Genomic DNA, 22,603 nt, shown 5'->3' with positions numbered 1-22,603 from the left:
TTATATCTCTGTAATTTTGATATTTATACTTTCACAAAAAGGATATAAAAATGTTCCACACAAAGGTTGGTTTTACTGGGGAAAGGGGAACTCAGCTAAGTTTCTAGGAACAACTCCTAGAATTTCTGTATCTATTTTTATTTCATTACTAATCAGATTAACTACTTAATTTTCACAAGAAATCTCAAGAAGAACAAATATACTAACAAATAATCAACTCACCACCATATCAATCCATAATGATACCCATCCAAATGAAGAGCAACCCAGAATACATTTCACAAAGAAAACCAATTTATCTTGCTATGGAAAATTATCTAAACATCCAAATCTTTAAATTATGTGCTATCATCACTCTGACCACCTGTGAACACACAGCATGCAAGCAAAGAAAGTTCCACAGTCAAACCTGCGGTCTGGTAGGCTACAGTCCATGGGGTCACAAAGAGTTAGACATGACTGAACAACTATTACTTGCACTCAGATAACCATAATTGAAGTGTCTCAGGACACTCCTCAGTAGCCAAAGTAATAGCAAAACAAAGCACTGCAAGCATACCATCTAAATATGCTGATAGGAAACTGTTGATCCTAAAAGAAGCCACCAAAGTTTATTACAATAACATATCCAATCACACCACTTACCAGTGTGACTTTACCAGCCATATGTTACAAAATGGATACAGTAATAATCTTTTCATCTGGAACATGCACTTGACAGACATTATCTATGGCTACCTAAGCCAATATGTACATACATTCTAACAAAGCATCTCTAGTTTCTGTGTGTCTGTTCTCCAACCAGTCCATTCTGAAGCAGATCAGCCCTGGGATTTCTTTGGAAGGAATGATACTAAAGCTGAGACTCCAGTACTTTGGCCACCTCATGAGAAGAGTTGACTCATTGGAAAAGACTCTGATGCTGGGAGGGATTGAGGGCAGGAGGAGAAGGGGACGACCCAGGATGAAATGGCTGGATGGCATCACTGACTCGAAGGATGTGAATCTGAGTGAACTCCGGGAGTTGGTGATGGACAGGGAGGCCTGGCGTGCTGCGATTCATGGGGTCGCAAAGAGTTGGACACGACTGAGCGATTGAACTGACTGACTGACCGATTCATGTATGACAAGATATATACAGAGCCTTCACACAGAAACCCATACTATCAGATTGATCCCATTACTTTCACATATGGTAATAGTGCTTATAGGCTATGTACTCATATGAAAATAAGTATTCTGAGGTGATACGGTCATTACAAATCAATCTTCGTCTATTCCTTATATTAACACTAGTTAATAGAATGAATTTGAAGTGGATAAATCTACCCTCACATAATTCTTTACTTTTCACATTTTTATTATGAAAAAAGATTAAATGTGTCCTCTAGATCAACATTAAATATAAATAAAATTCCTAGTACATAATCAAAAGTATTTGAAAGTTTGTTTCCATAATTTCACTATTACCTGATAGGAGAACTATTACCACAGCTGCTCCTAGCTATCCTAGCTCTGCTACCATAGGCGCTAGTAATATGAATGCTTGCTTCTCATATATTTGCTATCAAAATAAAAGACTCACAGTGCAAAAACCACCACAATATTGTAAAGTAATTAGCCTTCAATTAAAATAATTAATTTTTTAAAAATGAGTATATCTGATTGATAAAACCTAGTTTGTCTGGATTCCCTCTAGACATATGATAACCCAGAAAATGTAAGGGTTTTTTTTGTTTTCTTTAACTATTCTGAGAATAATTCTGAGAAAGTCAGGCTTGACTTTCATCACATGCAAATTTGACCTTTTGTTTTACCCATTTAAAATACTCAGGATAATTCTAAACTGTCTAACTTGTTATTTAAGCACTGCTATAGTCTCCTTATAACATATTTTCCTGATTCTTCTCTCAATCTCTCTCTCTTTTCTCCTCCTTACCACTTCTTCCCTACTTCTTTCTTACACACTCATACATAGACACAAATACACACACACACACACTCCATATCCCCTCTTGTCTATTATAGTATAGTCTCTAAAACAAATCACTATCATTGCCTTTGCTGCTGCTGCTGCTGCTAAGTCACTTCAGTCATGTCCGACTCTGTGTGACCCCATAGACGGCAGCCCACCAGGCTCCGCCATCCCTGGATTCTCCAGGCAAGAACACTGGAGTGGGGTGCCATTGCCTTCTCCTCGTTGCCCTTAGTTCCCCTCAAAAATGATCTTATTTTAGCTCAAATGGTACCTTTGCATGAAATGTTGTCCAACTCTCTCAAGTAGAAACCTTCACACTTACATCAAAATTGCAGCTGTACACACTGTATTTATCTCCAGGATTAGCACATGACCATACAAAAGAGAGTAAATGCAGGGTTTTAGACTCAAGAAATGTATCTTACCCATGAATCTGAAAACCATTTGCCTGCATTCAGAGTTGACAGGAAATCCCAATTAAAAAAGCTACTGTGTTCATGGGAGGCATTTGGCATGACGTCCAAGATATTGGTTGTTCTTCTCAAGTCATAATCATGCATGAGAAAAGGCACCTTATCCAAGCTGCAGGCAGAGGGGAAAATAGGAGAAAGGATCAATATATTGAATTCAATCATCTTGGTAGATAGGGTTCTTAGAAAGTCCATCAAGGTCACAAGTCTTACTAGGGTTCCTTACTCCAACCCAACTCTCATCAAAGGACTAGGTACCAGTAATTCATAGTTGATGTCAATATTTTAATGTCCTAGGTATCAACATTTTCCTGTGTATAATAATAATGTTTATGATGAAAGAATAACTTCTATAGGCATGAAATTTTCAGAATGGAGAAAAAGATAGGTACAGAAGTGATGTGAATGTAAAGTGAATGGGGTGAGGATGGGCCAAGGCCTTGTGGGCCTCAGAGTCATAGTAAGTAGGCACTCAGGCAATCTTCTTGTGTTTTCTGGCCCATTTTCCAGCTAGGCACCTGCCATGAGTATTTCTTTCCCCAGACACTTCACATCAGATGGTGTTATTAGAAAAGATCCTGGTTTTGTTTTCTAATGTTTACCTTGAAGAATCTCTGCTTTTATGAGAATCTCTCTTCTTTTCTCATTAAAAGACCTAAGAAGTGAACTCTGTAATGGCTATGAGGGACTAACAGGATGGAAACTTAGCATCCTTCCCATAAACCACTAGAAAACTTGACAAAATAAGGCAATGATGTTTTCAGCCAATCGACAACAGGGAGCACAGTACGATGGTCTTGGAGAAAAGGTAAACAAATAAGTAGGCTCTACCTTCCTCCAGGCTTTTGTCTTGCAGGTGAATACTAGACTGTACTACTGGGAAGAAAAACCCTAAAAGGGACCCAGAAATTGTGTGAAATGAGAAAAAAAAAGTCAGACGAAGGACAGGTCAAGAGACTTTGTGGCCTAGAGTTCCACAGGGAATTGAGCTATGCTAAAAAGAAGATTGTTAGGGAAATACATAAAGTTTATGACTAAATATCAGGTGTCTCTTGCGGAGTAAAATTCTCTGAAGCTTGCCAAGATCAAGGAAATGAAAAACTACCAGAAATTTCTAAGACAATTTGGACACCTCCTACTAGGTGTGTGAATTATTCAAAGTCTATCCAGTGAGAATGAACAGATGTCAATAATTACTCAGGCATTCTCTAGAGACTCCAGAGGGCAACACTTTTGAAATGGGGATAATTTAGAACTAGAATGACTGTAGAACTTCCACTAAAGAGCTTAAAAGCAAGCCCCCAAAGCATTGAACTAATCTCCAAATCAACTTAACTGCCTGCTACAGAAAGCCAAATTCTTTCAAGGAGAACAAGAAAATTTAGTAACCAGCATGGTAAAATCACAAAGTGCAGCATGTAAACAAAATTTACCTGACAGGTAAAGAAGCAGAAAAACGTACCTATAATCAGGACAAATTATCCAATGATGGCAAACTTGGAAATGAAAGAGGTAATAAAATTAACAAATAAGGATATTAAATTATATAAAACACAAATATAAGTGATGTATAAAACAGATATAAAATATGAGCATAATGAAGACATAACTATAAGAGATAAAAAATAAAGGAAATTCCAGAGCTGAAATAATAACTGAAATGAAAATTTCATTGGGTGAAAGTATCAGCAGATTAGTTATTACAGATGATGTAAAGATCAATGAAGTTTCAAATGTAGGAACAGAATTTATCCAAATTACACATGTATGATTAGAGTCCTAAGAGGAGGGGGTGAACAGGAAAAACATCTGAGGAAATGGAAGTTTAAAAAAATCTCCAGATTTCATAAAAAGTATGTACCAATATATCTAAGAATATTAATGAATATGAAAATTGATAAATATAAGAGTACACACACATACACACATTAAGAATTATTACAATACAATCTTACAGGTTTTCAACTCCTCTAGAACCACAAGACATAAAAAATAGGAAAGTACAGTCCATTCAAAGGCAAAAGTAAAATCAACAGAAACTATCCTTGAAAAAGAGCTCATATGAGTACTAGATAAAGATATTACATATTAAAGATACTCAAAGAACTAAAAGAATTTGTGGATAAAGTCAAAAAATAATATATGAATAAAATGGACATATTAATAAAGAGATTAAAAAAAACTAAAAAGAAACCAGAAAAAAAAATCCTGGAGCTAAAATGTAGAACTAAATAAAAAATTGACTAGAGGGATCCAAAAGCAAATTTAAGGCAGAAGAAAAAAATTAATAAACTTGAAGATAGGACAATGCAAGTTATTGAGTCTGAGGAAGAGATAAAAAAAGACTGTAGAAAAGTAAAGAGTCTAAGGTCACCCAGTCACCAAAGCTAGACAAGCATTACCAAAAAGGAAACTACAGATCAATATCCCTTAGGAACACTGATGCAAAAATGCTCAACAAAATACCAGCAAATAGAACTCAGCAGTGTAACAACAGGATTATAAACCATGATCAAGTGGGATTTATTCTGACATGCAAGGGTAGTTCAACATATCAAAATCCATCAGTTTCATACACCACACTGATAGAATAAAGGGGTGGGGAATGATCATCCCAATTGATGCAGAGAAAGCATTTAAGATAAATGTTATACCCTTTCATGATAAAAATACTAAATATGTAATGCCCCTTGTTTCTTCTGTTTTTCTTTGCTCTGAAGTTTACTTTGTCAAATATTAATATAACTACTCCATCTCTGACTTGTATATTTTTTCCATTCTTTTATTTTAATCAACCTATTTGGTGCTTTTCATTCACTAAGTCATGTACAACTCTTGGGCTACAGTCCATGGGGTCACAAAAAGAGTGAGACATGACTGAGTGACTAAGCACAGAGTGAGTCTTAGGTACTAACTTTGTCAGATACTTGTCTGGGTTTCCCTGGTGGCTCAGATGGTAAAGAATCTGCTGGGAATGTGGGAGACCTGGGTTCGATCCCTGGGTTGGGAAGATCCCCTGGAGAAGAGAACAGCTACTCACTCCAATATTCTGGCCTGCAGAATTCCATGGACTTCTCCATGGGGTCTCAAAGAGTTGGACATGACTGAGCAACTTTCACTTACTTTGTCCAACTCTTTGCATCCCCATGGACTACAGCACACCAGGCTTCCCTGACTTTCACCATCTCCTGGAGTTTGTCAAAACTCATGTCTACCCAATGATTGGTGTCCAACCATTTCGTCCTCTGCCATTCCCTTTTCCTCCTGCCTTCTATCTTTCCCAGCATCAGGGTCTCTTCTAGTGAGTTGGCTCTTAGCATCATAATTCTCTGTTAGAGAAATTTTATGATACATGCTTTAATTTTTTTAAGATAATAATTCTAACCCCTCTTTCTTTTGCTGTTGACATCTATTAATTACCCTTTCTTGCTCAAGTTGAGATTTTTGTAGGTTTTGGTATGATGAAATTTTTGGATCATATCCTGGCCATTAAGAATATTTGGAGATTCTGGTTCCTGTTGAAATTGCTTTTAACAGTTAGTTAACCTATTTTGGACTTCCCTGGTAGCTCAGATGGTAAAGCATCTGTCTACAATGCAGGAGACCCAGGTTTGAGCCCTGGGTTGGGAAGATCCCCTGGAGAGGAAAATGGCAATCCACTCCAGTACTATTGCTTGGAAAATCCCATGGACAGAGGAGCCTGGTACACTACAGTCTATGGGGTCACAAAGAGTCAGACACGACTGAGCAACTTCACTTTCAGATTTTGGTTCAAAATACATGTATTGGCTCATGTTCATAGGCTGTGGTTCAAATTACAATTTAGTTTTCAAAGAGGCTTTGCAGTGCTTCTCTGGTCTTTATGTACTACCCAGAGGTCAATCTAAAGCATGGATGTTTAATTATTAAATTTTCTGCTCTGTCTGTGTGATTTCATGTGCATGTTACATGAAGATTTGCACAGGATTTTATATACAGGCTTTTAGACTTCCTTTCTCCAGTATGGTAGTGCCTCCAAAAATTAAATACAGAATTATTGTGTGATCCTGCAATTCCACTTTGGGATATATACTAAAAAGAACTGAAAGAAGGTTCTTTAAAAGATAGTTGTACATTCATGTTCATAGCACCCTTATTCAAAATAGCCAAGAGGTGAAAGAAAACCAAATGTTTTCAGCAAATAAATGGATAAGCAAAATGTGGCATATATATACATTAGAATATTATTCAGTCTGAAAAAGGATGGAAATTCTGTTGCACTCCACAACATGGATGAACCTTGAGGACATTATGCTAAAGTAAATAAAAGTCACAAAACGATAAACACTGTATGATTCTACCTATATGTCATATCTAAGATAGTCAAATTCATAGAAACAAAAAGCAGAATGGTGGTTATCCAGGACTGAAGAAGGAAAAGGAAGTTGTTTAATAGGTACAAGATTTCAGATCTGCAAGACAAAAAAGTTCCAGAGGTTTGTTTTGCAGAAATATGTATATACTTAACATTACTGAACTGGATACTTAAAGACGTTTATGATGGTCAATTTTATATGCTTTTTAACAGAATTTTTTAAAAGGAAGGAAATTCTGTCATCCGTTTACAGTATAGATGAATTTGTCATTTGGCAAAGTGAAATGGGGCTTCCCTGGTAGCTCAGCTGGAAAAGAATCTGCTTGCAATGTGGGAAACCTGGGTTCAATCTCTGGGTTGGGAAGACCCCCTGGAGAAGGGAAAGGCTACCCACTCCAGTATTCTGGCCTGTAGAAGTCTATGGACTGTATAGTCCATGGAGTCACAAAGAGTCAGAGATGACTGAGTGACTTTCACTTTCATCCCTTTGGGCTTCCAAGCTGGCTCAGCTGGTAAAGAATCCACCTGCAATGCGGGAAACCTGGGTTTGATCCCTGGGTTAGAAAGATTCCCCTAGAGAAGAGAAAGGCCACCACTCCAGTATTCTGGCCTAGGGAATTCCAGGGACTGTATAGCCATAGAGTCGCAAAAAGTAGGAGATGACTGAGCGACGTTCATTTCACCCACTTTCAAAGTGAAAGGAGTCAGACGTAAAATAATATTGAACAATTATACTTATATGCGGTAACTAAAATAGTTAAATTTATAGAGAAAAATAGGATAGTGGTTGTCAGGGTTTGGTGGGGGGGGGGGGAGATGAAGGAGCTATTATTGAACAGGTACCAAGTTTCAGCCTGAGAAGATGAAAAGTTGTAGAGATGCATGGTGGTGACAGTAGCAAAACAGGTGACCATACTGCATGCCATTAAACTGTGCACTGAAAAGTAGATCGGGCTTCCCTGCTGGCTCAGCCATAAGAATCTGCCTGCAAAGCTAGAAATGTGGGTTTGATCCCTGGGTCAGGAAGATACCCTAGAGAAGGAAACAGCAATCAACTCCAGAATTCTTGCCTGGGAAATCTCATGGACAGAGGAGCCCGGTGGGCTACAGTCCATGGGGTCACAAAAGAGTCAGACATGACTTAGTGAGTAAACAATAAAAAGAGTAGAGAAATGTATATGTATACCGATTCACCTGAGACTAACACAACACTGCAAATCAACCATGAGTGCTAAGTCATTTCAGACATGTCGGACTCTTTGCAACCTTACGGACTGCAGCCTGCCAACCTCCTCTGTCCATGGGATTCTCTAGGCAAGAATACTGGAGTGGGTTGCCATACCCTTCTCCAGGGCATCTTCCCAACTCAGGGATTGAACGCAAATCTTTTAAGTCTCCTGCACTGGCAGGTGGGTTCTTTACCACTAGCACCACCTGTGAAGCCCAACCACACTCCAATTAAAAAAAATTAATGGTTAACATGGTAAGTTTTATGCTAAATATATTTTACCAGAAAAAAATCACTTTCTCTAGAAAACGTCTCTCAGTAATCCTCCCTCTACTTTTCAGTGGGCAGAGACCAGAGAGGAGTACCACCACTGACATAAGGGCAGAAGTCATCACAGGGATCTCCTCATACCCTTCAGGGCCACAGCCTCAAGCTGTGAGAAAGAGAAGAGTGCTTTTCTGTGGTGTTGCCCTGAGTGAGACTGGTATGGTCAAAACATTTATAGCCTGCTGGGTGATCCTAATGCCAATTCTCTGGCTAGAAAAACCAGATTTTTGTGGGGCATTTTTTTCCCCCTCTGCAGCTGTAGATGTTTCTGTACAGGTCTCTTCAGAGGTCATGTTAGGATATATGAGGGAAAAAACAAAAATAACCAACAGATTATTTGCTTTAATACTAGGAAGTTCCTTCACTCTTACGAACCCTGCCAGTCCACCTTCATCTCTTCACCTTTCAGAGTCTTCTGTCAGAAGTTTTGTGAATTTTTTCCAGTTTTTAATTTTTTTTCATGTGTTTGTAAATCTTGGAAAGAATAGGGTAGAATATGTAGAAGTTCTAATAGCTGCTACTTGTGCATTTCCACAGTCCTGTTTTCCTCTTTTATTAGTTAATAGCTTTTTACTACTTAGTAATTCTTGATACTACATTTTCCCGTTCTAGGTACTTCTGTGGTATTCCTGTTCTGGCTAGACTGAGTGATATGCAATTTTTATTAATGATGAAGTATAAACTATGACCATCAATATGGATGATGGAGGTATGTAGACTTCGGAAATGAAGACATCAACACACAGAGAAACTAAAGGGTTGGGAGGATCATCTACACTGAAGTTGAAGTCACAAGACAAGAGAGAAAGTCCATGTGCCAGGAGCTCACCATCTCAGCACCATGACCACATTAGGTCATGACCATGAGGCACTTGCACAATGAACCTAGAAGCGCTGAAAGAACGCCCAGTTTCCATCTGATTCAGATAGTTTGCATGGAACATCTGGGTAACATCACTGTTAGGTAATGTCAAGAACACAAGTCTGGGGTCAGGGAATCTAGTTCTAATTCTGGCTTTATCATGTACATTCTAACCTTACGTCCTCAGCAATACATTTCTCTTCTTTGAATTCACAGTTCTTCACTGTGAAATAGGATGTTCATTTCTTTCCTGTTTGCCTCACAGAAGGCTGGGAAGGGAGTAGTACATGCCACATTCTCTAATATAACCATCTGACGGTTCATCTCTACTTTCGGCTGCCCAAGGACATACATTCTACAGAAAAGCATGTGTTTTTTGTCCTCATTCCTGCTATGATCCAACTCTTCCTTTGTTGTCCCTTGGACATTGCTAGAACCTACTGCCCAAATCCAGAATGATTCTCCCTCACACATTCTCAGACAAGTCCTTCTAAAACAATAAGCTAATCTGTTCTCTAAAACCTACCATGGCTGCCCAGTACACATTTAGGGATCTCTGTGATCCAGTCTCAGTAAGCCTTATAGCCATACCTTCACCCTCACATAGGCCCCTCACGTCCCCAAAGTGGACTACTCTTGGCATCCATACAGACCAGCTCACGGATCTACAAACTTGCTATTCCTCCTTTGGATGCCTTTGACTAAGCTGTTGCCTCTGCCTAGAATATTCTCGCTCTCCATATCTGCTTGGAAAAATACTATTTTTCCTTCAAGTCTCAACCCAAACACTGTTCTGAGCACACAGATCATTTTTCACAAAAGAGGTGGCTTCTTCCTCCTCCACTGAGGTTCCATTGCATTTGCCTTACTCTTCTCTGCAAGGCACTCACTCACCACAAATGGTCCTATACTGTGTTTATTTGTAAACATGCCATGTCTCCTTCACTGGCTGCAAACAGCTCTTAGGCACGACTCTGTCTCACTCATCTGCCTCTCACTCAGAAGAAGGATATAGTAGGAATACAGGCAATACCCAGGAAATGTTAGCTAAATAGATTGCTAAGGTAGGGCATAGAGGTAAGCTCCAAGCATGTTTGCAGGGAGGCCAGATTTGAGCTATGTGTGGAGACTATATAGAGTGTGTCATTTATAAGCCTGTGACTGACAATGTAGAGATGCAGACATGTGGTTTGTAAAGGAGAAGTGATTCATATATAGTGTTACGTGCAGATGTGCCGGGTGAATAAGGGAGAAACTCCCAGGGCTTGCCCTCTCTACAGCTTGGGCCAGGCTGGAGTCATCCACTGGTCTTTTCTCCTCCCACCCTGGTCCCTTCTTTCCTACCTTATTTGTACATCACTCTCCAGTCCATGGGCCCCATATTCAACAGCCTTCTCAAAGGACATGATGGTATTCTCAGGCCCCAGCTGTGGAAGAAAAGGACATCAGGCCTTTAATCTCACAGTCTTTTTGCTGACATCCCTTTTAGGGTAGGGAGGGGGCCCAGTAAGAAAGGACTTTAGGAAGAGAGTTTGGCTCCCTTGGCTCTTTGTTCAAATCTGATTTGGAGACTCTGCTCATCTGAGGCAAAGTCACTGAGGCACAATAAAGAGAAATGTACAGAGAATTAGGTGACCTGGGTTCAAGTCCAATCTCTACATTTAACTCTTTATTCTTGTCATCTCAAGTCAATTCCTTTACTTTTCCAGGGAGTTCCAAGGATCTGATGTGCCCTCCATACCCATGCACACCTTTACTCACCAACATCCATTATGCTCAGACCTACCATGGGTGCACCTCTATGTCCGAAGAAGTTTGGCTTGGGCCCTAATTTATCCTTCTCTTGAACGCAGGGAGAATAAATCCCAAATGGCACCACACAGAGACACAAAAGTATAAGAACAAAGGGCAACCCAATAGCCACTTGTAAAGCTGAAAAAGTTGGAAGGAGAAAGTGACAAAAAAGAAAAGAAAAATGGCGAACCATCCCAAGCAAGTAACTATCCTCAAACGAACAGCAAGTAAATACTTAGTACATGGGTTCACTGCATCTATAGACTCACTGATTTACTGTCAATTTCTGTCACATCCCCATATTCTTTCAGTGATTTGAAAGTGAAAAAAAGTGTTATCCAAATAAAAGTTTATTATTAAGTCAAAATTATTATAAATGCAAATTTACAAGGGAATGAATTGTACAAGAGGTGGGAAGGACAGGGAATGTTAAGGAAAAACTTCTAAGAAGGAGGAGGAGTTTGGTTGGTTCTGAGAAAGCCCTCAGACCCTTAAAGGTCAGCCTAAAATACCCCGTGTTGAAGACAGGGAGTGATAGTGGAAGAGACACTAGTTGAAAGAAATCCACATTCAAAGCCAGAATTTACTATTTTCTAATTTTGTAACTCAGGCATGTTGTTTAACTTCTATTGGGTCTTCATTGTCTTCATTCTGAATAATGACGCTATTTTGCTACTAACATCGATCTCATATAATTGATATGACAGTGTTGACTTGTCACAGATCCTCCGTAAATAATAGATACTTCTCTCTTTCCACCCCTCTTTGAGACACACACAGGTACAGCCTGACCATAATACCTGTTATCACTGGCCATTCCCCAACACTTACTATTTTAGAGGATTTTTACTCTGAGGATTTTACCCATTTGAATGTTTAAAAATTACCACCTATGTCACTTTCAAATTTAGATCTGCCAGCTCTAACCTCTCAATTTTGTGTGCATGTTACACCTCTTGTTTCTTTTTCTTTCAATACTTGTAATCTGAAATCTTCTCATTCTAGCTAAAATTCAGGAAATGAAAAAGAAAAGAATTCATTATTGTCCCCTTTAAGTTCTTGCTCCCAAAAAAATTTCCTAAAATTCACTGGCCACATACACATACCCACATGTATGAACACTCAATGTCAGCACTATCAGTTGAGTTTTTCTCTTTCCTGCATTCTTGCACAACTCAGGAAACAAGCACTCCCTATCTAACCATCAGTAAAAAAGAGAGACAGAAAGCCCTCCTAGTTTCTCAGTAAGGGTGCTGAGAGATAACTCCATTCTCAAAATAGTTTCACATAAGCTCTGATTCTTTGTTTCCACGATATGAAGGCAAAGAATGGAGAGGAAACAGTGGCAGAGGGAGACATTTCTGCTTCTGTGGAAGTCCTCAGATGTGACAGGAACTCACCAGGGGCTGCTTTCAAGAACCAAGATGTATCCAGGGGATATCTTTACCTGGTTCTTTTTTTTAATATAAATTTATTTATTTTAATTAGAGGTTAATTACTTTACAATATTGTATTGGTTTTGCCATACATCAACATGAATCTGCCACAGGTATGCACGTGTTCCCCATCCTGAACCCCCCCTCCCTCCTCTGTACCATCCCTCTGGGTCATCTCAGTGCACCAGCCCCAAGCATCCAGTATCATGCATCAAACCTCGTTCTTAAGTTGAAAATAGTAGTATTGGAATACAACCTAAAAGAACTATGACTTGTACCATCACTGTTGAAAAAAATTTAACATTTCCTGTACCGTTCCTAAAACTACTCCAATTTATTCCCAGGCAGTCAATCTGTAATAACAGAGAGAAAATTCTCATTTTTCTAGAAGGAGAATCCTTCTTTAGAACAGGGTATGTTTGATCAAAGAAATGCTATGACAGTCCATGTAGGGTTGTGAGTTTGACCAGAAGGAGCATGCCTAAGTAACAAGCTAAATGAATTTCTAAAAGCTACAGTGCTGGCTATCTACCAAGCTTGTTTGGTTGAGTGAAGTACACTAGCTAAAGCCAGAGCTGGAAGAATCAGCAAAGGTTCCACCCACAGGACATACCTTCTCCTTCCAAATGAATCAAGTAGATAGCCACAGGCCACGAAAGCAAAATCATCACAGATATGCTGCTCAGGTGTATGTAGGGAGAAAAGATCTGGGAGAAAATTCAAAAGTCAGCCTAAACACATCTGGACAGACAGGGCTACAACTAAGGATGGTGCTTACCTGCAATGACAGCCCAATGGTGAGCCACCTATCTTTCCAGTAAGTTAATAAAATCCACAACAAAAGTGAGCAAAACAGAATCGTTATCAGAATCAGGATCTGGGGAAATAAAAAGAACACCTTGACTTCTAAGCACTAAACTTGGATCAGAACTGTCCTTGGGAAACATATGTACTCACAATTTCAGGGACCTCATTACCTCATCTTTTTAATCTAACCATTCTTTAACAGTGAAGTGAAGTCGCTCAGTCATGTCCGACTCTTTGCAATCCCATGGACTGTAGCCTATGAGGCTCCTCCGTCCATGGGATTTTCCAGGCAAGAGTACTGGAGTGGGGTGCCAGTACATGGATCTAACAATTTACCTTCCTTGCTGCTTTATGCAGCATGGCTGGAAAAAAAAAAAAAAAAAAAACCTACACAGCTATGTGGTCTGATTCTTTTACTGATTTATTATCTCCATATCTGCTTGGCCCTCAACATTGCGTGGCAGGTCTCATTCAGTTTCAAAAATAAGCATTACAAATAGTCACTGCTTTAAAAAAAATGACTCAATACAATCTCAGGTAAACAGTATTTTGTTCAATATATGTTTTCCCCAAATAGACTATAAGCTTCATGAGATCAGGGATGATATTTGTTTATGATTATTTATTTGCTGTCTTTAGGATGTCTGACACAGTGAACTTTCTATAAATATTTGGTGAACAGATGAAAAAACTTGCTGGCCAGAAAACTATATTTAGCCATAGGTAAACACTGAGACCAGGAAGATATAATTTTAACTTCTTCCCTTCAAATAGAGAGTTCTCGATATCTGTGTAGCTCCTAGACAGTGCTTGGGTTTCCTTCCTTCCATAATTCTGTATCTTAAATAACTCACAAAATAATTCTAGGACTTGCTGCCTTCAATGGTTAATTTTTCAAACATTGAAGGAAAAAATATTTCAACTTTAACAAACTCTTCAGGAGAATAAAGAGGGAATTTTCTCTAACTTGTTTTTTGAAGCCAGCAAAAGCACTGATACTCAAACTCAGTAGGGGCATTGCAGGAAACAAAAACTACAGTCCAAACTCTTCTATATATAGATCCACATAGACGTGAAAATCTTAAATAACTTATCAGAAAAAAAAATGCGTCACAATGCAAACTGTAATAGACAAATCAGACTCACATGAATCTCCTGTGATTCTGTGATCTTACTCAACATGAAGCTTTACTAATGATTTAAGGCATTAAGCAACTTAGCACACATACACGCACACACGCAAGGTACAGATAAAACAGTTTTCCTTGGAGAAATCTGTGAAATGTAGGTACTCATATAAAGGTCTTTCCTCTCTTATATTAGGATACATCCTGGTCTGGGACTTAAAATGTGAGGTGTGTTTTGAGCAAAGTATGTGGAAACATTTCTCCACAGAAGGAATCTTTGAGTTATGGTGGATCCTTTTCTCATATACTCTGTTAAATATACAATTCCAGCCAGCCATGCCTCCCACTTACAAATCTATAAATTCCAGGTTTATTTATTGCAGGCAACCTAGATACAATAGGTTAGAATCCTGTTGTATAGAAATTTTCATAGATAAGGACTCTCCATTGTATTTTGGCTAATAAATATCTTTAGTACCTTTATTAGGAGGTTGGGTTATAGCTATTTATAGAGAGTTTTGATTGAGATCATTCATTGCTTTCTGAACATGCCTAGGCAGAAGGGAATACACTATTAGGCCTGGTACTAATCCTTCCCTCTCAGATTTCTTTTTTTTTTTTTTTTTTGGTTTAGTTATGTGATTGCTTTTTTATTTATTCATTTTAATTGGAGATAATTACTTTACAATAGTGTTATGGTTTTGCCATACATTGTCATGAATCAGCCATGGGTGTACATGTGCCCCACTATCCTGAAATCCCCTCCCACCCCCCTCCTGACCCCATCCAATACTGGAAACAGAACTGCCATACAACCCAGCAAACCCATCGCTATGCATACACACCAAGGAAACCAGAACTGAAAGAGACACATGTACCCCAGTGTTTATTGCAGCACTGTTTACAATAGCTAGGACATGGAAGCAACCTAGATGCCCATAGGCAGATGAATAGACAAGGAAGTTGTACATATATACAATGGAATATTACTCAGCTATAAAAAAGAACACATTTGAGTCAGTTCTAATGAGGTGAATGAAACTGGAGCCTATTATGCAGAGTAAAAGTAAGCCAGAAACAGAAACAGCAATGCAGTGTATTAAAGCATATATGTGGAATTTAGAAAGACAGTAACGATGACCCTATAGGCAAGACAGCAAAAAAGACACAGATGTAAAGAACAGACCTTTGGACTATGTAGGAGAAGTAAGGGTGAGACAATAAGGGACAACCCAGGTTTGCTCTTTTCACACTGAAATTCCAAGCCCTAAAGAAACTTGCCTGCCAGGAAGATTTAAAGGTCACAGGTTTAAAGGCCTAATCAAATTATTTATCTAACAAGGGTATTTCAACTCCTCTCATATCCGGTTTCACCACTTTTCATTGGCTATGGATTCATAACAGCAATTAGATCGCACAATACCTCAAGAGATGAAGGCATTTTAACAAAACCCTGTAGAAAATGTGTCAAAATGAATTCAAAGGATGCTATCCAAGGAGGGGGAAAATGTAATATTAAGGATGCCAGACAAGGAGAAAATAAAGTAATATTAAATCAGCCTGGATTTATTGATATGTGTGCATTTATCAAAGATTCTGAAGTTAATATACCAGCATCTAGGTATTAAGCCTCCAGTATTCTTGCCTAAAGAATCCCGAGGACAGAGGAGCCTGGTGGGCTGCTGTCCATAGGGTTGCACAGACTTGGACATGACTGAATAACTTAGCACGCATGCATGCATTGGAGAAGGAAACGGCAACCCACTCCAGTGTTCTTGACTGGAGAGTCCCAGGGACAGAGGAGCCTGGTGGGCTGCCATCTGTGGCGTCACACAGAGTTGGACACGACTGAACTGACTTAGCAGCAGCAGGTAATATGCATCTCAAAGAGGTTCTAATCGCTTGGTTATCTGAAACTTTGGCTCAACAGTAGCCCATGCTTTATAAAATTACGATGCCAGCAATTTCTTGGTGTAATGTGGAAGAAAAAAATCCAATGATTTATTTAGAAAAGGTTACTGGGATGATATGAATATCACCTGTGATAAACTAACCTGCTTCATATTGGGCTCTATGGGAGGTTTCAGAAGACACTGAGAAACACATTGGTGAGGAAAGTGTCAGCATTCTTGAAAAGCACTGTAGTGGCCATGCTTTATGCCTGAATAAAGGTGAGAGGTGCTGCTACAGAAATGGGCTTACTGAGTTCAAAGGCAATGATGAGATTCTGCTTTGGCAGAGGCCAAGTAGCAGGGCTCACTGCCAGAGGCAAGGTAAGCATTCAGTTCAGTTCAGTCGCTCAGTCGTGTCCGATTCTTTGCAACCCCATGAATCGCAGCACAGCAAGCCTCCCTGCCCATCACCATATCCCGGAGTTCACTCAGACTCACATCCATCGAGTCGGTGATGCCATCCAGCCATCTCATCCTCGGTTGTCCCCTTCTCCTCCTGCCCGCAATCCCGCCCAGCATCAGAGTCTTTTCCAATGAATCAACTCTTCGCATGAGGTGGCCAAAGTACTGGAGCTTCAGCTTTAGCATCATTCCTTCCAAAGAAATCCCAGGCCTGATCTCCTTCAGAATGGACTGGTTGGATCTCCTTGCAGTCCGAGGGACTCTCAAGAGTCTTCTCCAACACCACAGTTCAAAAGCATCAATTCTTCAGCACTCAGCCTTCTTCACAGTCCAACTCTCACATCCATACATGACCACAGGAAAACCATAGCCTTGACTAGCCAGACCTTAGTCAGCAAAGTAATGTCTCTGCTTTTGAATATGCTATCTAGGTTGGTCATAACTTTTCTTTCAAGGAGTAAGTGTCTTTTAATTTCATGGCTGCAATCACCATCTGCAGTGATTTTGGAGCCCCCAAAAATAAAGTCTGACACTGTTTCCACTGTTTCCCCATCTATTTCCCATGAAGTGATGGGACCAGATGCCATGATCTTCGTTTTCTGACTATTGAGTTTTAAGTCAACTTTTTCACTCTCCTCTTTCACTTTCATCAACCGGCTTTTTAGCTCCTCTTCGCTTTCTGCCATAAGGGTGGTGTCATCTGCATATCTGAGGTTATTGATATTTCTCCCGGCAATCTTGATTCCAGCTTGTGTTTCTTCCAGTCCAGCGTTTCTCATGATGTACTCTGCATAGAAGTTCAATAAGCAGGGTGACAATATACAGCCCTGACATACTCCTTTTCCTATTTGGAACCAGTCTGTTGTCCCATGTCCAGTTCTTATTGTTGCTTCCTGGCCTGCATACAGATTTCTCAAGAGGCAGGTTAGGGGGTCTGGTATTCCCATCTCTTGAAGAATTTTCCACAGTTTATTGTGATCCACACAGTCAAAGGCTTTGGCATAGTCAATAAAGCAGAAATAGATGTTTTTCTGGAACTCTCTTGCTTTTTCCATGATCCAGCAGATGTTGGCAATTTGATCTCTGGTTCCTCTGCCTTTTCTAAAACCAGCTTGAACATCAGGGAGTTCATGGTTCACGTATTGCTGAAGCCTGGCTTGGAGAATTTTGAGCATTACTTTACTAGCATGTGAGATGAGTGCAATTGTGTGGTAGTTTGAGCATTCTTTTGCATTGCCTTTCTTTGGGATTGGAAAGAAAACTGACCTTTTCCAGTCCTGTGGCCACTGCTGAGTTTTCCAAATTTGCTGGCATATTGAGTGCAGCACTTTCACAGCATCATCTTTCAGGATTTGAAACAGCTCAACTGGAATTCCATCACCTCCACTAGCTTTGTTCATAGTGATGCTTTCTAAGGCCCACTTGACTTCACATTCTAAGATGTCTGGCTCTAGATTAGTGATCACATCATCATGATTATCTGGGTCATGAAGATCTTTTTTGTACAGTTCTTTCGTGTATTCTTGCCACCTCTTCTTAATATCGTCTGCTTCTTTTAGGGCCATACCATTTCTGTCCTTTATCAAGCCCATCTTTGCATGAAATGTTCCCTTGGTATCTCTAATTTTCTTAAAGAGATCTCTAGTCTTTCCCACACTGTTCTTTTCCTCTATTTCCTTGCATTGGTCGTTGAAGAAGGCTTTCTTATCTCTTCTTGCTATTCTTTGGAACTCTGCATTCAGATGCTTATATCTTTCCTTTTCTCCTTTGCTTTTCACTTCTCTTCTTTTCACAGCTATTTGTAAGGCCTCCCCAGACAGCCATTTTGCTTTTTTGCATTTCTTTTCCATGGGGTAAGCATGGACACAAGCCTGGAATGGTAACCAGAATGGTTTAACCCACAGGGATCCTTGGTAGTGACAAACTGCTCTTGGTGTCCCAACTCCAAAACCTGTGGGAATCTCAGTAGGCCTATATGTTCAGTCTTCAATTTCTTGTTTCCCTGTATGATCCTATGACTTTAATTTCCATTCATCCTAATTCTTAAGTTTATATTTTCAGTTCATACTTTCCTTTTGAGTAAAAGGAAATTTAAGGCAAACACTCAACAGTTTGACATGTTCCGTGATGTGAGAAAACACAAAGTATGTTATCAAAACCATGCCTGAAAAAGTCTATAAATAGCAAGAGGCTCTGCTGGAGATGCTCAAGCCCATGGCAGAACTAGATAAGGGAGGAAATGTTGGAAATGAGCTGCATGTCTTCAGATGTTGGGTGAGTGATGCCTGCTTCTTCATACCAGATATGGATCATTTGTTACTGCTAGTATAATTTTATTTTTTATTTATTTTTTAAAGTTTTATCAGAATATAGTTGCTTCACAATGTTGTGTTAGTTTCTGCCATACACCAAATTGAATCAGCTGCATATAGATATACATCCCTTCCTTTTGGGATTTCTTTCCCATTTAGGTTGCAACAGAGCAATAATTAGAGTTCCCTGGGCTATATGGTAGGTTCTCATTAGTTATCCAACTTACATATAGTTATTAATAGTGTATATATGTCAATCCCACACTCCTAACTCATTCTACCCACTTCCCTTCTAGTGTAATTTTAAATGGTTCCAAACTAAGGGATAGTCAAAGGAACTCAACAAAGAAATTTCAGGGAGTATAGGAAGACAAGTATTGAGTGTACCAAGAGAGTTGCAGTTAAGGTTCTTAGTGGTAAGGTGTTTGAAAATACACAAGGGAAAATCCACAGGATTAAGAGCCAAAAACTACATCTACTTGGTCCTGATGAAACTAACCCCTCCTTGTGGGACTGTGTTCTTTCACCCTATCTCTCCTTCCCCTGATCCATACGCTGGAATAAAGGTAAAAGACAATCATACTCTTTCCATCGCTGCAGGTTCCCAGGCCTGGGTCATGTGAAACAGGGGAAGGGAAAAGTCTCATAAAGTTGGAGTTCAGTCTACTACAATGAATTGAAATTCTTAATGACTGAAATGAGAAAGTTCTTGTGACTCTAAAGGACTGGGAAAATAATGGAGCTTGCCCAAGATTTTATGGGGATAGAGAGAACAGAGTCACAGAGTGAGTTTTAACATGGAGTAGTGGGAAAAAATTCAGTTTGGGTTCAGTTTGTTTGGTAAGCCAGTTTCATCTGTTGGAAACAGAATTATTTTAGTTGAAACAGTGTAACCAGATTGCTTCTTTCTAAGGGAGGCAAAGAAAGGGGAAGCTCTGCATTAACCCTTAGTGCCAAAGAGGCACATGCAGTCCTGACCTCAGTCTCCTATGAAGATTCAAATGTCTTACTTTATGATACCAGTGCAGGTATAGTTGATTTTTTTCCCAACACAACAAAAATCCAAGTACCTGAAAAAATAAGAAAGAAGAGATTATTTTGAAATCACCAAGATGCTACCTGAAACACCGTTCTGAACTCAAAATTCCTTACACAGTCTGGCATTATCTTCACTTCTTGCTACACCTGCTCTATTCAGCATCTAAGAGATTGCCACCCTGTCCCTCTGCCTAAATAGCTCTCCCTCACCATGCTACTGACCCTTCAAACACAGTTCACATGTCACCTCCTAGTTGTAACTTTCACCAGCAACCCAGAGAGAATTTATTATTATCTTCTCTGGGATTCTGTAACAATCAGTACATTGATATCCTTTCTGAATTCCTACAATTTTTTCTTCCCTGTGATGGAGCTTATTCATGGTATTACATAGAGACATTAGTGAGGGAACAGAGGTCAGGGGCCAGCCCTTCCAAGGGTCATTTAAAATTTCTTTTTTGGGACTTCCTTGGTGGTCCAGTGGTTTAGAATCTGCCTTGTTATGCAGGGGTTTGATCCCTAGTAGGGGAGCTAAGATCCCACACACAGAGGAACAACTTAGCCTACACACCACAGCTAGAGAGTTCATGCACCTCCATGAAAGATCCTGAATGATGCAACCAAGACCCAAACGCAGCCAAATAAATACATAATTTTTAAAAGCTTTTTTGTTACAACAGTTAAGCACTGTTGTTAACATTGGTATTAGTCAATAAATCTAGATTAGATTTGAATCTAAATCTAAGTAATCACCAAGTCAGTGTGGAGATGCAGATTGAAAACTGGAGTCTTCAGATGCTTAGGATATTGAGAATTTGACTGTATAAGGCATTCACCTTTTTTTTTTTTTCAAAATAATTTTATGGATATGATTTTATTTGTACTTTGGTGGTGGTGGTTTAGTCACTGAGTCATGCCTGATTCTTGAGCTCTCATGGACTGTAGCCCATCAGGCTTCTCTGTCTATTCCATGCAGGAATACTGGAGTGGGTTTGCCATTTCTTTCTCTAGCAGATATTTCCAACCCAGAGATCAAAGCTGGGTCTCCTGCATTGCAGGAGGATTCTTTACAAATTAAGCAACCAGGTCATTTACTTGTACTTAACCGAGCCTTATAAAATGTCATTTTATTAACTATTTCATTTGAAAGAAATAATTCTCATCTGAAAGAAAAAACTGAGGCTCAGAATAGTTATATGACTCAGTCAAGGTTACAAAATAACTTAAAGCAGAAATCGAATTCAGGTCTCCTCCATTGTTGCTACTGTATCCAAAAAGAGGTAGCCTAGTGTACAAGGTTGTTTGGGGAAAAAAAAAAAAAAAAACCATGGCTTATTGGACACTGGAAGTCCATCTTAGAAGTTACCTAAACCATTTTATTTTGATTATGTATGAGTGCAGCACAATTCCGTGGCCAGATTCTTGCCCCAAACACATCATTCATCTGCATTTTCCTCATTAAAAGTAAAAGTTTCTAACTATTTCTCTCTACAGACAGCCTCCATGCAATGACTTTCAGAATGATGATACTAACTAGAAATCTGATTTATACCATGTGTCTTAGCATACTTTTCAGGATTTCTAAAATCTATCACAAGCCTATTGTTTTAGTCATATACTGCATTTTTCTTCAATATCCTCTACATGCTAACAGTACGATTCTTCCCTTTTATCTAGTCAAATCCCATATATCTCTATCTCTGTCTTGCTGACTCTGTCATGAAATTCCCATGATCTGGACTTTCTTCCCCACTCCCACAAACACATGTCTAAATCCAACATCCTTTCAAGATGCCTCTCCGGTGCCACCTCTTCCTTGAAGCATCACTTAATCCTCTTGACGAATCCAGGCAGAAAATTTTTAGGTCTCTCTAATGACAATTATAATGCTCTATCTGTGTTGGTTATTTTTGTCTATGACTTACTTCTCTACTAGATTCTAAACTCATTGAATTAAGGAGCACTGTAACTTTCTCATACCTCTCTATTTGAGGTGCCCTGTATGAAAACAAAAACTACACCTCTTTGTTCTCTATAGCCTCAGTACTTATCACTCATATAATGATTAATACATTTTGCTGAAATAATTATTTATGCAAATGCAACTGATTTGGGGGTTGGGTTCTTTACTATCAGACAGGCAATCAGTGGGGACAAGGAATCATGAAATCAGAGCAAGATACTTATGTCCTATTCTCAAGTGGGCACTGAAAAATTCCAGTAACCTAAAAGTTAGTCTTCTATAAGCTTTCCACTTCTGCAGGCTCCCCTGCTGCATGGTCTCAATTTTTTCATACTACATGACACTACTATGTCCAGTGTGAATTTCTCACACTACATGACACTACTATGCCCAGAAACAGGCCGTGTCTCTATTTCATAAAGATATTTGCCAAAATGTACTTGGCACCTGACCAGGGGACTAGCTTTTGCACAGGACTAATAAACAGGTTTAGCACACCAGATAATTTGTAAGCCACAGAGAGACTGATTCTCGGGAGACAGGCTATGAAATG

At 39.2% G+C, this 22,603-nt stretch overlaps 1 protein-coding gene across 1 annotated transcript in view; it reads right to left on the bottom strand.

Moving 5' to 3' along the window:
- LOC101117804 (glycerophosphodiester phosphodiesterase domain-containing protein 4-like) overlaps nucleotides 1-22,603 on the bottom strand; it is a 112,347-nt gene that overhangs the window by 72,433 nt on the left and 17,311 nt on the right. Inside the window, exons 4-10 of the mRNA XM_027960074.2 lie at nucleotides 20,060-20,119; nucleotides 13,228-13,326; nucleotides 13,063-13,156; nucleotides 11,941-12,018; nucleotides 11,006-11,151; nucleotides 10,564-10,646; nucleotides 2,404-2,560 (exon numbers count right to left, since the gene is read on the bottom strand). Of these exons, the coding sequence (XP_027815875.2) occupies nucleotides 2,404-2,560; nucleotides 10,564-10,646; nucleotides 11,006-11,151; nucleotides 11,941-12,018; nucleotides 13,063-13,156; nucleotides 13,228-13,326; nucleotides 20,060-20,119 (717 nt within the window). The remainder of the gene's footprint in view (nucleotides 1-2,403; nucleotides 2,561-10,563; nucleotides 10,647-11,005; nucleotides 11,152-11,940; nucleotides 12,019-13,062; nucleotides 13,157-13,227; nucleotides 13,327-20,059; nucleotides 20,120-22,603) is intronic.

This window comes from Ovis aries, chromosome 21 (assembly GCF_016772045.2).
Source record: "Ovis aries strain OAR_USU_Benz2616 breed Rambouillet chromosome 21, ARS-UI_Ramb_v3.0, whole genome shotgun sequence".
Classification (NCBI taxonomy): domain Eukaryota; kingdom Metazoa; phylum Chordata; class Mammalia; order Artiodactyla; family Bovidae; genus Ovis; species Ovis aries.
Note: the sequence above shows the minus strand (reverse complement) of the source record. Positions and strands in the feature narration are given on the sequence as shown.